Genomic DNA, 15,563 nt, shown 5'->3' on the forward strand with positions numbered 1-15,563 from the left:
GGGCTACTTCACGATAACCACAAGTTCTCATGAGAGGTCATGGAGTGCAGTAACTTCAGAAGTTAATTCAGAAGTTATTCTGTGACTTTTATATTAACTGCAGTAATTTTAAAATTACCTGGTAAGTTCTTAAAACAGACTGATTAACTGATAAGTTATTTTATTATGGAAAAACCCCTGGGAAGCAGGGACGGGTTAACTCTCTTCTGGGCCCGGAGCTATTAGCTTTTATGGGGCCCCTGTACAGAAGTCGTTTTCCTGGAGGGAGTTTGGTGCAGGAGGGGGCTGGGGCAGGGGATTGGGGTGCAGGGTCTGGGAGGGAGTTTGGGTGCAGGAGGGGGATTCTGATCTGGGGCAGGGGGTTTGGGTGGATGAGGGGGTGCGAGGTGCAGGCTCCAGATGGGAGGTGCTTACCACAGGCAGCTCCCGGCCGGTGGCACGGCAGGGCTCAGGCAGGCTGCCTGCCATAGCCCCATGCTGCTCCTGGATGCGGCTGGCTCCTTACACATCTCTGCGGCTCCTGGGGAGAGGGGGACAGCATTTCTCCGTGCACTGCCTGCGCCCACAAGCGCCACCCCCGTAGCTCCCATTGGCTGGTTTCCTGCCAATGGGAGCTGTGAGGAGGGTGCTGGGGATGGGGGCATCATGCGGAGCCGCCTCCCCCCGCTCCCCTGCCAGGGGCCACAGAGACCTGGTAGCAGCCAGCCGCTTCTGGGAGTGACGTGGGGCCACGGCATGCAGGCAGCCTGCCTGAGTGCCCCACTACACCGCAAAACTTTTAGTGGCCTGGAGTTGGAGATCGCTGCCTGTGATTTATTTTTGTGGGCCCCCCCTTGAACTGGGGCCCTGGGCTGCAGCCCTTAAAGCCCCTGCCTTAATCAGGCCCTGCTGGGAGATTGGTGTGTTAGAAGTATATTTAAACGTAATGTATGGACATATCACTGGGAATGAACAATTCAACTTCACAAGGCAATGTGACTTTGTACTGATGCAGCCTGTATATTGAAAAAGAGGAATGAAATATACCAGGAGTATGAGTAAGAACTATGAAAATGTTCTGAGACCTTGTGCATCAGGAGAGAGAGCGAAATGAAGAATCAGTGAAGAAATTGGATTCAGGTGGTTAAATGATAAATGAATTTCAATAGCTGAGAAAGTGCATAGTGCTGTCTCTCAGTAACTATTAGAAAAAGAACATTCCAATGGCAATGTTTTTGGCAAGCGCTTGGAAGGAGAAGAAATTTCTCAGGGGATGTCATGAAAATCATTGAAAACGGGTTGCTTTGAACTGTATAGTGCTGAGAGTTAATCAATGAAGACAACATAAAAAGTGTGGCTGGATGCATTCGAGATAGGTTTGTATGGAGAACATAACACATCAGCTTGGAAAACAGAGTCATGATGGAAATAATGAGAAGCATAGATGTGTGAGCAGCACAACAACATGTCAGTAAGAAAACAAAAATAGGGATGATGGAAAAATCAATGTGTGAAGGAGGTGATGGAAATGGTTCCAGCAGAAAATGGAGTGTACATCATTAGGAATGCGTCTAGGAAAACCCAGATGGAATACTAACGACAACCAGAAAACAAGGGATGAGGAGAGCAAAATCAAGAAGAGTAATAGTTTGTGTTCTTGAAATAGGAGACAATATCCAGTGAATGTCTCTTCTGATAAAAATGTTACCGTATGCAAGATTCCCATTCTTTCCATGAATGGAAACTAGCAAATAGCAATTAATTTAAGCAGGATTTTTCAAAGGATCCTAAGGGAGCTCAGAGCTTCAGGTCTGGGAAAGGTACTCAGAGTGTTACAGCTAAATACAAGTGGAACAGATAGACCTGAAGAGCTCTGTGTAGCTCAAACGTTTGTCTCTTTCGACAACAGAAGCTGGTCCAATGAAAGATATTACCTCACCCACTTTGTGTGTCTAGCAAAATTTAAGATGTTTGGGCAGATTTTGCTGTCAGCTATGACAGCATATATCCAGAATAACTTTATTGACTTGAAAGGAGTTATTCTGGATTTACATCAGTGTAAAATGGGCAGAATTGGGACCATTGTTTAACAGTCAGACATCTGTTAATTTTTTTTTTAATTGACTTCTTCAGTTAGATCATGCCAACTTGCAAAGAACTTTCAATTTCTTACAGCGGAATATAGGCCAGTGTTTCTATTACTATCACTAAATAGGCATCACAGAAGATTTTACTTATTCAAGAATTTCTTTGAACTATATCCAGTAATTTAGGACCATTTCATTTAGATAAGAGCCTTATCAACTATATGCAAAAATAGCATCCCAGGAATGTAGGACTGGAAGGGACCTCGATAGGTCATCTAGTCTAGTCCCCTGCACTAAAGCAGGACTAAGTATTATCTAGATCATCCCTGACAGGTGTTTGTCTAACCTGTTGTTAAAAACCTCCAGTGAGATTCCACAACCTCCCTAAGTAATTTGTTTCAGTGCTTAACTACCCTGACAGGAAATTTTTCCCGAGGTCTAACTTAAATCTCCCTTGCTGCAATTTAAGACCATTACCACTTGTCCTGCCCTCAGGGACAACAAGAACAATTTATCACCCTCACAACTACCCTCATCATTAGGGGGTACTATGGTGCAGTATGGGAGATCTAGTCCTACAACAGAGCCTGGCTTATAGGGGAGAATGGGAGCATATGGCACCACTGCAGCATTTCCAAATCAAAATATTTAGGTTTTTTATTTTATGCTGAAAAGTCAAAAGTTTCCAGGGGAAAAAGGCCATTTTCTGACCAGCTCTAGTGAACAGGTAATTCCTGCCTAGTACAAAGTCAGTTTGGGGAGCAGCCCCGTAGCCCAGTCATAGCAGGAATCATTATCTAGCAGTGATGGTAGTGTCACAGTCCCCTCAGAGCCATTATTATTTTAGGTTTGCTGTCAACCACCAGCCTGTAAGAATTGTAAAATACTTGAACTACACGGCAACTGGATACATTGCAAACAGTAACTTCCTGTTCCACATTACACACTGCTAGAAATTGTTGTAAGGACATTTAATCTTTGGACAATGGCAGAACCACTCAATCAGTTTGTTGTATTGTGTCATTTTGCTGAGATCTTTAGCAGACATTTCATACAATTACCTACTTCTGCGACTTAAAAGAAAAAGTCTTTGATCCATCAGAATCTTTTGGGAATCAGTCTAGTCTGGGATAGCTCTTTTCTCTCAGCATTTAAAAATGCTGCAGAATCATCTTTTTTTTTTTATGGAGATATCCCATCTCCTAGAACTGGAAGGGACCTTGAAAGGTCATTGAGTCCAGCCCCCCTGCCTTCACTAGCAGGACCAAATACTGATTTTGCCCCAGATCCCCAAGTGGCCCCCTCAAGGATTGAACTCACAACCCTTGGTTTAGCAGACCAATGCTCAAACCACTGAGCTATCCCTCCCCCCCACCTGCTACACTCTCTGACCTCTCGGAGCCTCTTCGTGGTTCTCTCATTGTATTTGGCTTTTAAACTCTTTGGGGCAAAGAATCCAGGTTTAATCAGTTTTGTAAAATGCCATGAACATCTATGGTCCAATTCAGAGAATTGCAGTGTTCTGAGAGCCCTCAGCTCCCACAAAAGCTGAAGATGCTCATCACCCTACAAGAAGGACTAGGTCCCTGTGGCGTGACATCAGTCAAGTCACTGAAAAGTGGTTCAGCAACCTGCAGATGTGTAATAAGCTTTTGTTCCAGGAAAATCATCCGACAACAGAAAAAACTTGGAGGCATCCAGTTAAAGCACAGAGGGAAGTTGGAAGACTCATTCCTCTCTTATGGAATCCCTATTTCATATGCAAAAGGGTGTTGAATTGTGGACTATAATTCTAATAGAAAGTTCAGACCTGCTCCAAAGACCATTGAAGGTATTGGAAAGACTCCCACTGACTTCATGAACAAGGAGAATGAAATGATAAACCGAACAGATTTCAGCTAACTTGGAGATTTAGGAGAAAACTGAAATCTAAAACCGTGGCAATCTACCTCAATGCAGCCTCTTGGAACTCTCATATTCACCACTGTCACATAATTATGATATGTTTTGTACAAAGTATGTCATGTAAGAGAACATAGGAAAGATCATGATCTGCTGAAACCCACTGTTCTGTGTGTGTGTGTGTATATATATATATATATATGTATATGGTTGTTATTGAAATATGTTGTAAGATTTGGGAGTCGTCCCAGGCTATTTCTCCAGTGACAACAAAGGAGATGACCACACCCAGGAGGGTGTTAAACGACCAATAATCATCAGGGTAGTTGTAGACAGGGGATTTGAAATTCTGGAAGAGAAGCACCACACAATGGGGATTGCTCAACTCTGTGACTCAGCAAGGCCCACCAGGCATGCCTGGGCTAGTTTCTTTTCAGGGATATGGATTATGCTTTTTGAGTATAAAATAAAGGACAGCGGCATCATGCTTTTACTTTTCTCCTCCCTCACCTATGCTGGAAGCAACAAAAATGCTGGGAAGACAAAATCATGAACTGAGGAGACTGGTCCCAGGCTTAAAGGGACAGCCTGTGTATTAAGGACTATAACCTACCTGCAACATCCAGTGGTGTGAGATAAACTACTTGATCCAAATATTGCTCAGACTAACACGGTTTTAGACTGCATGCTTACCTTTTATTTTCTTTGGTAATTATCTCTGACCTTTTGTGCCTACCACTTATAATCATTTAAAATCTATCAGTAGTTAATAAATCTGTTTTATATTTTATCTAAAACAGTGTGTTTTAGTTCAAGTGCTTTGGAAATCTCAGCTAAGATTACAAAGAATAGTGTGTGTCCTCTCCGCATCAAGGGAGAGGCAGACTGGGTAATGAACTTACTCTGGTCAGGCCTCTGACCAGGGCAAGATGGGACAGTTCTGGGGTGCCAGGCTGGAGGCTTGGGAGATTTGCCGGTGCCTTTCTCTGTGTGATTTGAGAGTGGCTCAGGCAGCATTCATGCAATCTACCCGGGTGCCAGGCTCCACATGCAATTGTGCATAACAACGGCTGGAGGGGTTTGCGGCTTGTCACTAGCAAAGCATTCTGAGAGACAGCCCAGGCTGCAGAGTTAAGAGAGCCCAGCGGTACCCCAGGTCTAGGTTGTACCCTGGGGATCCTGTCACAAAAACCATCTCCTTTTTCTCTCACACATCTAAGCAGAGAAAAGTTGACTCTTCAAACCTGCTCTGAGATTCCTTCCAGATAATGTAGTCTGTTCAGTGTTTCAGAGCAACACAATTGTCTATCAAAAAACAAGTTTGTATCTAAAAAAAAGCCCAGAGCTACTGAACATGTTTTTCCCCCCTTGGATCAAGTGTCAGCAGCAGTGGAGAAAATATTTGACAGTGGCATATTTTATTAGATCAGCTGTCAGATCAATTCTTTTATTCCTTTAAATAAAAGCATTAAAAAAGCAAATTTATAAGGGAATTCTCTGTGTAGAATTCTATGAAACTCACCTACAAAAGTCTGCAGATGTGAAATTCTATACATTTCCATATGAAGTCATTATGAATTCTACCTGAGTTAAGACTGGGTAAAAACTAAGTAGGAACATAAAAATGCAGCCCATAGAATGAGCTAATAGCAAAATTAAAGTACATCAGTGTATTTTCTGTTTCATCCCCCTTCTGTAAACATTAATGGGCAATTTTATAAGAAACATTCATGTAGTAGCATAAGAAAACCTTATGAAATGAGATGTTAATTCAAAGCTTTGTTTAAAAAAGTGATGTGCCTTGTGGCTCAAATATAGAGCAACAAACATGGCAGTATCTAGATGTTGCAAATGTAAACATGTTAAGATTCTAGCTAATGGACATGAAGGGCTGTGTTTATGACCTCAGCAGAGCAATTAACAATACTTTGATAATAACAAGAGCAAAGAGATACATGATACACTGTAGGGGTTCTGTTTGAGCAAGGAATTTGTCTTGGCCAAATCATGCTGGCCTTACTCACATGAAGAGTCCCATGGATTTTAGTGGTGAAAGCCTGAATGAGTAAGTCCCATAATAGTGATGAGGAACAGCAGATGCCCACAGAATGTGCATAGCGGAGAGATCTGGGGCAGGGTATATGTTGGGTGGGCTGCTTTAATGTAACATTCTCTTGGTCAGCTTTACAATGGTGGGGTGATTACTTCCACCAATACAAGAGTAACCGGCTAATGCTGTATCCAACGGGAAAAGAATCCAAAACTCTAACATGTCCTAGTTCTTGCTTCAATCATACAAATTTCTCTCATTGTCTTTAATGCCTGAGACCTGGTCTACCTTTAAAATTAGGTCGATGTAGTGACATCACTCAAGGGGCTGAAAAATCCACACCCCTGACTGACGTAGGTATGCCAGCCTAACCCCCAGTGGGAGATGCAGCTAGGCTGACAGAAGACTGCTTCCATCAACCTAGTTACCATCGCTTAGGGAGATGGTGTTCCTACACCTAATGGAAAAACCCCTTCTATTGGTGGAGTCTGCGTCTACACTACAGGGTTATGCTAGCATATATACGGCACCATAGCTGTGTTGGTATAGTTCCCGTAGGGTAGACATGGTATGAGAAAAGAGTGAGGTCTGGTCTACACTACAAAGTTAGGTCAGTTTAATTACTTGGATCGGGACTGTGAAAAATTTCATGCCCTGTGCGACATAATTAAGCCAACGTAACCCGGTGTAGACGCCACTAGGGCTATGGAATAATTCTTCCATCAACCTAGCAATAGCCTTTCAGCTATTGTTCTGTCGCTGCAGTAAGTGTCTATACTGCAGCGCTGCCGCTGTAGCATTTCTAGTGTAGACCTACCTGAATACCAAGTGCAGAATAAGGATCCCACTGAGGTACAGGTGTATTAAGTATTTTGACTTTGAGTTTGTCCTTTGACACATGCCCCAACTCCCACTATACATACGCATGATTGAGGACTGGATTTGGGCATTTGGGCCTGGATTCAGCAAAACATTTAAGTATGTGCTTAATTTAAAGCACACGAGTGGTCCATTGAAATCAATGTACTGTAGCTTCACAATGACGGACATTCCGAACATTAATTTTGGGTCTGATACTTCTTTAAATTTCTGCCCCTTTAAACCAATCTGGCAGTGTGAAGGGGGAAAGTATGGTAAATTATATTTAAACTCATTTTACTCTGTCAGAGTGGTGTGAAGGGGGCTTATTGTAAATAAGAATCAGGCTTGTTCTGTTTTGATTTTACATAGGTGTAATATATGTCATTTTAACACAAACTTGTAAAATACAAACTGTTATTCAGGCAAACATATCAATTTTTTAGAGTTACAAAAATAAAAGGAAACTGGAATTTTGTACTTAGGATTTGAAATTTTCTAAGCATTCCACTGTTTAGTTAAGAAATATTGACTGAGAAATTTGATTATTTTTTGCAATATAACAGAAATTAATAGTGGCTTTGACATTTATAAGACGAGGCAATGATTTGAAAACATCAGCTTTTCACTTTCCAAGCTTTGTTTCTTGCTCAGTTAATATATGAATGTTTGAAGCCTTTCACATATGATTAAATACACACAACAAAGAATTTAATGTGAGAAACAGAAAAGTTTTTGTCTTAACCCACAAACTTGATTTGAACTAAACAATGACAACAAAAAACAGTTTGTTTCATGCCTGAGACATTTTCCCCAAGAAGTTCTTTTCCAAGTATATTTTTTGGTTTTTATTTTCAGTATGCCTCATACAAACATCAGACCCAAACCTGCCGTCTTTTGGTGCATGAATGGAAGTTTCGTATGTGGAATTAATATAGATTATAGCCCACCTCTTGAAATCAAATTAGCGATGTCCAGACTGTTTAAAGAAGATTAGATATTAGAAAAGAATTGTTCTTCTCTAAGATTTGACATTCTAGCTAGCATAGCCTTGTGCACAGTAAAGGTGTGCTGGAATTACAGACAACAGTATCTTGGAGGAGTCTATAGGGAACACACAGCAGAAGACATTTTCAGAAACAATAAAAAAAACAACCCTTCATTTGCAATCTGTGAGTCTGATCCTGCATCCCTAATTCATTCCTGTTTGTGTCACTGTGTAGCAAGATTTTAAAAAATAGCTTTAATTCTCTGGAGAAATGTCTGCCTAAGGATGCATATTCCATGGATTTAAAGTACACAAACATAGCGCCTGACCTGAATTATGCTGAATTCAACAGCAATCCTTTCACTGAATTCAAAGGGCTTTGGATCAGGCCCACTGTGCATAATGGTCCTTCATTTTCATTTTTTATTTTCTTTCAAATTTCCCAGGAATTTATGAGTGTTTATTAAAAAACATTAAAAAGGATGAAAATTGGTAAAACCTGAAAACGAAGGGCCAGTATCCAGGGGCGTATAGTGGTGCCTGGTATTCACAGGAGGCCACATGCAGGGGTGTGCGATGGGTTGTGAAGGCAACCTTCAGCTCCTTGTGGGCCTACTGCTGAAGCAGGCAGGTGGTCTCAGGACCCATCTCCCTGCCTGTTTCATTCCCCTACTATGCAGGAGAAGCAGATGGGGCATGGCCCAGGCTCAGGGGGACTTTGTCTGGCAGGGAAAGGAGACGGGGACTAATAGCCAGCTCCTTGCCCATCTTGCGTCCCCACTGCACAGGGAACCGGGTGATAGGGGAGTCAGACAGGAAAGGAGCCCCTCTTGACTTCCGGGACCAGGCTCCCTGCTTGTCTCACTCCCCCACAGTGCAGCACCCGCTGCCAACTCCTCTGCACACTCGCTCTAGGCTGTCCCGCAGGCATTCTGCCAGGGGAGCAGCTGGGTCCGGGGAGTTTCAGCATTTGCAAAATTTGGATAAAAACAAAAAAATCGGTAAAACTCGAATGCTTGCTTTTTCAGAAGGGATTTTTCAGGGACATTTGTTAAAAACTGAAAACAAAAGGTCTTAATAATACAGTAAAGTTTGTGAGCTGTGTGAAAGAGTCCTTTCCCCAGCAGCTCCACAACCTACCAAATCCCTTCCCTGCTCCCTCTAGTCCATGATAGCTAGGGTTATCTATGGCTATATGTATTATTTATGTATTTGTATTTGTTGTGTTTTAATTATCAGAGGGGTAGCTGTGTTAGTCTGAATCTGTAAAAAGCAACAGAGGGTCCTGTGGCACCTTTGAGGTTCTTACCCACGAAAGCTTATGCTCCCAATACTTCTGTTAGTCTTAAAGGTGCCACAGGACCCTCTGTTGTGTTTTAATTGACATATACATGCCCAGAGAAATCATAAGGGGAGCAGGGCAAGGACTGGATGGTTGTCAAGCCGTTTGGGAAATGAAAGCTGATACCAGTGCAGAAAATACAAACTGACTTTCTATACAGCGAAAGCAAAATGACACCAGAAGCAAAAAGCTGAGTTGGTCTGGAGAAATGGCTCTTGACGCAGCTGTCTGGCAGGCCAACTTCCAGTATGTATGATGCTCAATGTTAGCATACTCTTGATGTGCTAAGTATTAAAGAATACTAAGTATTCTCAATAGTGTAGGTTAAAGAAGAAGAAACATTCTAACAGTTGTAGTTGCCAACCTTACAGACTATGGGTATCATCCGAAGACCACGGAAGTCATTAACTTCCTTGGGTTTGGATCAGGCTCTACATCACTACTTAAGACTAGAAGACAGGACTAGGCTTCATGGAGAGATTAAATAAATTTAAATGGAAAGAAATACAATGAAATAAATACAGTGCCAAATTCAAAGCAGTTCAATGTTTTTAAAAATGATCTGAGCATAGAAACTAGTGGACACCCAACCACCTCACAAAGCCAACAAGCAATTTGATCTGAAAAATCTAATATGGGAATAGCAGGTGAATGGCATAGGTCAAGAAGGAGATTCATGGCAGAACTTAATGGGAAAGCCTAAAAAACTTGCAGAACTCCTACCTCTATTCTGTCAGACTCCACACAAGTCCTACCCAGCAGATAAGTTTCTCACATTCATGAGCCCCCACATTCAGCCAGAATTGTCACACTTAATAAAATGACAAGTAGCACATGGTTATTGATATATGTACTGAGTACTAAGTACTCAGTACATAAATCAGTAACCTTGTGCGCCCTGTCTTTTTAAAACACTTGGTTCATCAAACCTCTGCTGAATAAAAGACTCAAATGTCCTAATGCCATGATTTTACTTTAAATGCTGCATGTGCCATTTTCAAATGCTCATGAAAACAGATCACAGAGGTTATGAGGTTATAGCTTACTTGAAGCGCAATAGTCATTCTCTGCATACTCAGGGTACTTTTCTCACACAGCTTAAGCTTTTCTTTTATCATCTTTGACCAGCATGCATGCCTCAAGTAGAGTGTCACGCAATTGGACTGAAATTTTGGCCAGTGGCTGTAACACTCGATTAATTTTCAGGCACGTCCGCATTTATCTGCAAAGTGAACAGCGCGTGATTATACATTCTACAGAGTAGCTGCCATTTAAAAGTCAATATTTGCCATATAGTTATTTTCTATGCTACATATGGGGGAAATGGTGGTATTTCAGATACCATTGTGGTAAATGTTCGCAAACAATGACTTTTTAATGTGACAGCTGTTTTTTTTCCCTCAGTGAACTTCCATACTTCGAAAGATTCCAGCTTGTCAGTAAGCTCAGTGTTGTACATTTTTTTAAACAATATTTGAGTTCATTTGAGCCACAGTTTCCCATATTTTTCTTACAGCATTGTTTCAGCATGGTGTAGCTCACACTTATTTCCCTCTTCTGTGAACTCGAACAGCTGACAACCTTGGCTTTGTTTGGACGAAGGAAACATTAAACATAAAATATCGTAACACACTCCATTAGATTGATCCCTTATGCTGTCAGACTATAATGTTTGTCTTCTATCTGCAGTGAACAACCGTATACTTATTCTTGTTTAAAATAATTGAATATTGTTTTGATTCCAAAGATGGAATCAGATGAAGAGACGAGCTAAACTAGATAAGTGAACGCTGGCTAACTTTGAACCAGGGGATGTTCAGTAGCTCTGGGCTTCCCAGTCACTATCTGTTGGATTTCTAGAGGTAAAGAAGGAGAGTGTGAATTTTAAAAGGATGTAATTAAATTATAAACTTCTTGGAATGCATTTTCATTTATTTCTTCACCTGCCCATAGCCTCCTATTAATGCTAGTTATTTTAGTTCTGTATTCACAGTATTGCCAATCCCATGCATTCAAAAATGGTGAGACAGGCCCCCAAAATCATGAGATTGGTTTGAAAATCATAAGATTTTAAAAAATAATAGTAGTAATAGTAATAATAATAATAGTGTCAGGTTCACTTATTTGGCCTTCTGGTTTCTGAGCTTGTAAGGGTTCATGTTTTCAAGCTTTTCTCCACAACCACAGGTTTAAGAAACTTACTATTTTTAAAATGAAAGCTGAGATTCTCATGTATTCCTATGGATCCAGGAGCTGGGACTTTCAGAAAAGAATCCAATATCTCATGACTAACGATAAAATTACAGTAGTTGGCAACACACATCAGAGGACCTAATTTGCAGACCACAAATAAGCCTATGCTTTGCACATGCACAACTGCACCTCCACGTTGTCGATACCATGAGCCTGAGGACAAATGAGAAACCTGCATGTCTATTTAGATCACCTCTGTGTTTCATGTGCACATCCACAAACCCAAGATTTGTTTGAGCGACGCCTCATCATAAATTAGTCACAAATTATTGGTCATATTTACTCTCTGATTTCCTTTTTTCTCTCATTTGCCTTCTACGCTCCTTTGATATCTTTTTGACAAGAGCAGATCATATAAATACAAATGCAAACAGAGCATACAAACATTTTGCAACTCACTAATTAGCAGCCATTTTAAAAATATAGATAAAGAGGGATGTTTGGGGTTTTTATTTATTTTATGCCTTTTTTTGTTGTGGGAACTTTGCTAATATGGCACTGATATTATTCTCTGACAAAGGCTACTGAAAGATGGCCATGGTTACAATTAAGGATAAGTTTATGTCATGGATTCCATGACTTTCAGGGACCTTGTGACATTTCCCGCTTCAGTCCCGGAGCAGCCAGCAGCCGTGGGGGGGCCCGGAGTGCCGAGCTGCCAGGACTGCAGTGGGTCCCTGGTGCAGCAGGACTCGGGTTCTCATCCTCTCTCCCCCCCCCCCCCCACCCTGGCTTCAGTTGTCCCCCATCACCTCCTCTCCCCATTATTTTTAGTATAAGTCACAGGCAGGGTCACAGGCTTCTGTGAATTTTTGTTTATTGCCCACAACTTGTCCATGACTTTTACTAAACATAACTGTGACAAAATCTTAACTTGAGTTATAATGTATTTATCTAAAGGGATGCAAACATACAACAGATCTCTCCAGTACAATCAATACCATTAAAATTAAACAGCTTGATTCTTGAACAGACAAGACTTTTTTCCAGCACAGGCACAAAACCTATTGGTTTAGTTACGGTGACCATATTTCCACAATCAAAAAAGAGGACACTGGGGGGGAAGGGGGAGACCCGCTCTAGCCCCGCCCCCACCCCATCCACTCCCTCCCACTTCCCACCCCCTGACTGCCCCCCTCAGAACCCTCAACCCCCCCGTTTCTTGTCCCGACTGCCCCCTCCTGAGAACCCCCCACCCTAACTGCCCCCCTAGGACCCTACCTGTCCCCTGACTGCCCCAACCCTTATCCACACCCCCACCCCCAGACAGACCCCCGGGACTCCCACGCCCAATTCAACTGCTCCCCGCCCCCGGCAGGACCCCCAGAACTCCCGACCCATCCAACACCCTCTGCTCCCTGCCTGCCTTGACCCCTCTCCACACCTCTGCCCCCTTGACAGTCCCCCCAGAACCCCCGACCCATCTAACCCCCCCTGCTCCCTGTCCCTGACTGTCCCAAACCCTCTCTACACCCCTGCCCCCCGACAGGACCCCCAGAACTCCTGACCCATCCAACCCTCCCCCTGCTCCCTGACAGCCCCCCCAGGACTCCCCTTACCATGCCCATGCCGGTCAGATGCTGGCTCCACGTGGAGGCAAAACGCTGCCGGGCTGCCCTCTGCAGAGTGCTGAGGCAGGGGGAGGGGGAAGCAGGGGAGGGGCTCTGGGTGCTGGAGGCCAATGGGAGCGGCTCAATCAGGCCCAGCCACCCAATCAGCCACACTGCACTCTGCATGGAAGGGAGGGAGGGAGAAAAATCCCGGACTTTTTAGCCTTATTACCAATTCCTCGCGGACGGCTATTTAAAGATGAAAAAGCCGGACATGTCTGGGGAAATACAGAAGGATGGTAACCCTAGTTTAGTAAACATGTGTTCCTAAAAATATCTGGTCTTCCATCACATGAGAAAAGCTGCATCTCTTTTGCCCCCTTGCCAACTAGTTCTACCAAATCTTTACCGCGCTGTAAATTCATGTCTTTAGCAATGAATGTCTCCGTGTAGAAAATGGATTTACTTCTAATCAGCATCTGCCAGAGACCATGCTACTACTGTACAGATATGATACTTTGTTGCACAGGTAAAAGTTGACTTTGAATTTTTTTTCTCTCAACACTTATTTGCTCTAATTAAGTCTTGCACTTCATTTATCTAGCATCTGTAATACAGAAGGCTCCAGTGAGCAATGTGAGAATGCATATCTCCAATGAAATACAGTTCATGTCAACATCTTCCTATTTCTTGAGATCATACTGTAAAAATGTATCTAAACTACTGCACAGTAAAAAGGTTTTCCTCAGAGGCTGCATATTGTCTCCATTCCTCTTGGCAGCACAACTGTATTTATTTATTTATTTATATACAGAAGGATTTATCATCTTCTTGATAGACACACGTAACCCATACTTATGCAAATGGAAGGTATACATGCACATCTGGCAAAGACTATTATAAATAATTTAGGAAAGGCTTTAACGTTCTTTCTGAACATGCTATGTTGTCAGTGTAGCCAACAAGGTCAATAGCAAAATCTCTGAGATTGAATGCAAGCTTTTAACATCTCATTTCTTTACATGATTGGAAATGTGCCAGCCACCCACAAACTCGTACAGATCTGATTGCAATTTCTGGTCTTGAATACAACTAGTACTTCCTTTTTGTTCCCCCCCCCCCTCAGTATTCTAAATGATCAACTTTGTGCCAAAATTACGATGACTCTTATGTCCATTTAATCAAACAAAATGTATTCTTGTCCTCTCCAACTGCCTACTCAGAAGGCTGCCGTCTTACCCTCATCAGCTAAAGGGTTACAAAGTAGTGTCTTAAGGATTCTTCTTGCTGGAGCAGACCATGTTAATTCAAATGCAGATGCGAGGATGGTTACAACTCCTCAAGCAGTTACTCAGTATGCTGATGGTCCCCTTTTCTGATTTTCCCAGACATAGAAGAGTGAGCCAGCATGTTAAGTAACGGAGACTGGCAGAATGCTCCTGCAGCGTTGGTATCGGCTTCCTCCGCGTGATTTCCCTTTGACCCACATGGAGTCAACTTGGACTTTATAAGGATATTTCTTTGCTATTTCCATACCACACAGACAGTTGAAAATCTGGTCTGATGCTAAAATAAGATTTAAGTAACATTTTATATTCTATTGTCACACTCTTTAGGCAGAGGAAAAAAGACACACACTATAGCAGACATGATCCTAATCTGGTGCAAACAGACATAGTTCCATTGAAGTCAGAGCTACACCACCAGTGGATTTGACCCTATCCTGTATTCCTTAGTCTGCAAGTGCAATTTTCTTTGGCTGCAGCTATAGTTCTGTGCAGGGAGTCTAGTGAAAGTTCTCCAAACAAAACATGGCTTCTAGAACTCTAGAGGATTCTTTGTTGTTGTTGGGTTTTGTTGTTCCTTTTTTGGGGGTGGGGTTTAAACTAGGGCCTGAGCCAAAGCCCATTTAACTCAATGCAAAAGGTCTCACTGACTTCAAGAGTCTTTGGATCACGCCCAAATTTCCTACAAGCGGTAGCCATCTGTAACATTCTTTGATATCAGCAGCAGGACTCCGCATTGTTTCGTGCTTGTAAAGATACATCTGTATGGTTCTTGGCGTCACAAAAATTACAGCCACGACACTCAGAGTGGGGAATAATAAATAACACTTCCACAACACTTCCACAACCCATGCTCAACAGCAGAGATGACCTGTGCCTGCCTATGAGGGGGAGGGGGCAGAGTGAGGGCAGCCGGCTTCAGCAGTGTTACTGAGCATGCTCAGCCTGCGTGAGCATGCTCAGTAAAAGCCAAGCAGCAAATTTGGGGGGGGGACACAACACGTTACCCTGTATGCCTCCCCATGTGTCGCCCCTCTGTTGAACAGAACTGGAGAGGGAAAAATAACGAAGCTGAGAGACAATCTGACCAAACTGGTAGGGCTCAAGAGCCTTGCCACCACTATGCCCTTTTAGCCGGCTGGCAAAGCTTTATCACTGTCAAGGAGTGTTTGGCCAGGCCATTTTGGCTGTGCCAATGCTGTTCTCATTCCAGAAGCATCCTGGAAACTCAACGCAAATTTCTACACCACAAGCAGCTACAATACACC

The 15,563-nt window shown here is 42.6% G+C and overlaps 1 protein-coding gene across 3 annotated transcripts in view; it reads right to left on the reverse strand.

The window, feature by feature from the left end:
* The window catches only part of PLCB1 (phospholipase C beta 1), a 623,222-nt gene that overhangs the window by 262,491 nt on the left and 345,168 nt on the right, over window positions 1–15,563 (reverse strand). The window contains exon 1 of one of the 3 annotated variants that reach the window (XM_065589797.1): window positions 13,019–13,184. The exons of the other annotated variants lie outside the window; for them this stretch is intronic. Coding sequence (XP_065445869.1) covers window positions 13,019–13,027 — 9 coding nt within the window. The 5' untranslated portion in view covers window positions 13,028–13,184. Of the gene's footprint in view, window positions 1–13,018; window positions 13,185–15,563 lie in introns of those variants that run through there. 3 annotated transcript variants of the gene reach the window in all.

Source organism: Chrysemys picta, chromosome 3 (assembly GCF_011386835.1).
Source record: "Chrysemys picta bellii isolate R12L10 chromosome 3, ASM1138683v2, whole genome shotgun sequence".
NCBI classification, from domain to species: domain Eukaryota; kingdom Metazoa; phylum Chordata; order Testudines; family Emydidae; genus Chrysemys; species Chrysemys picta.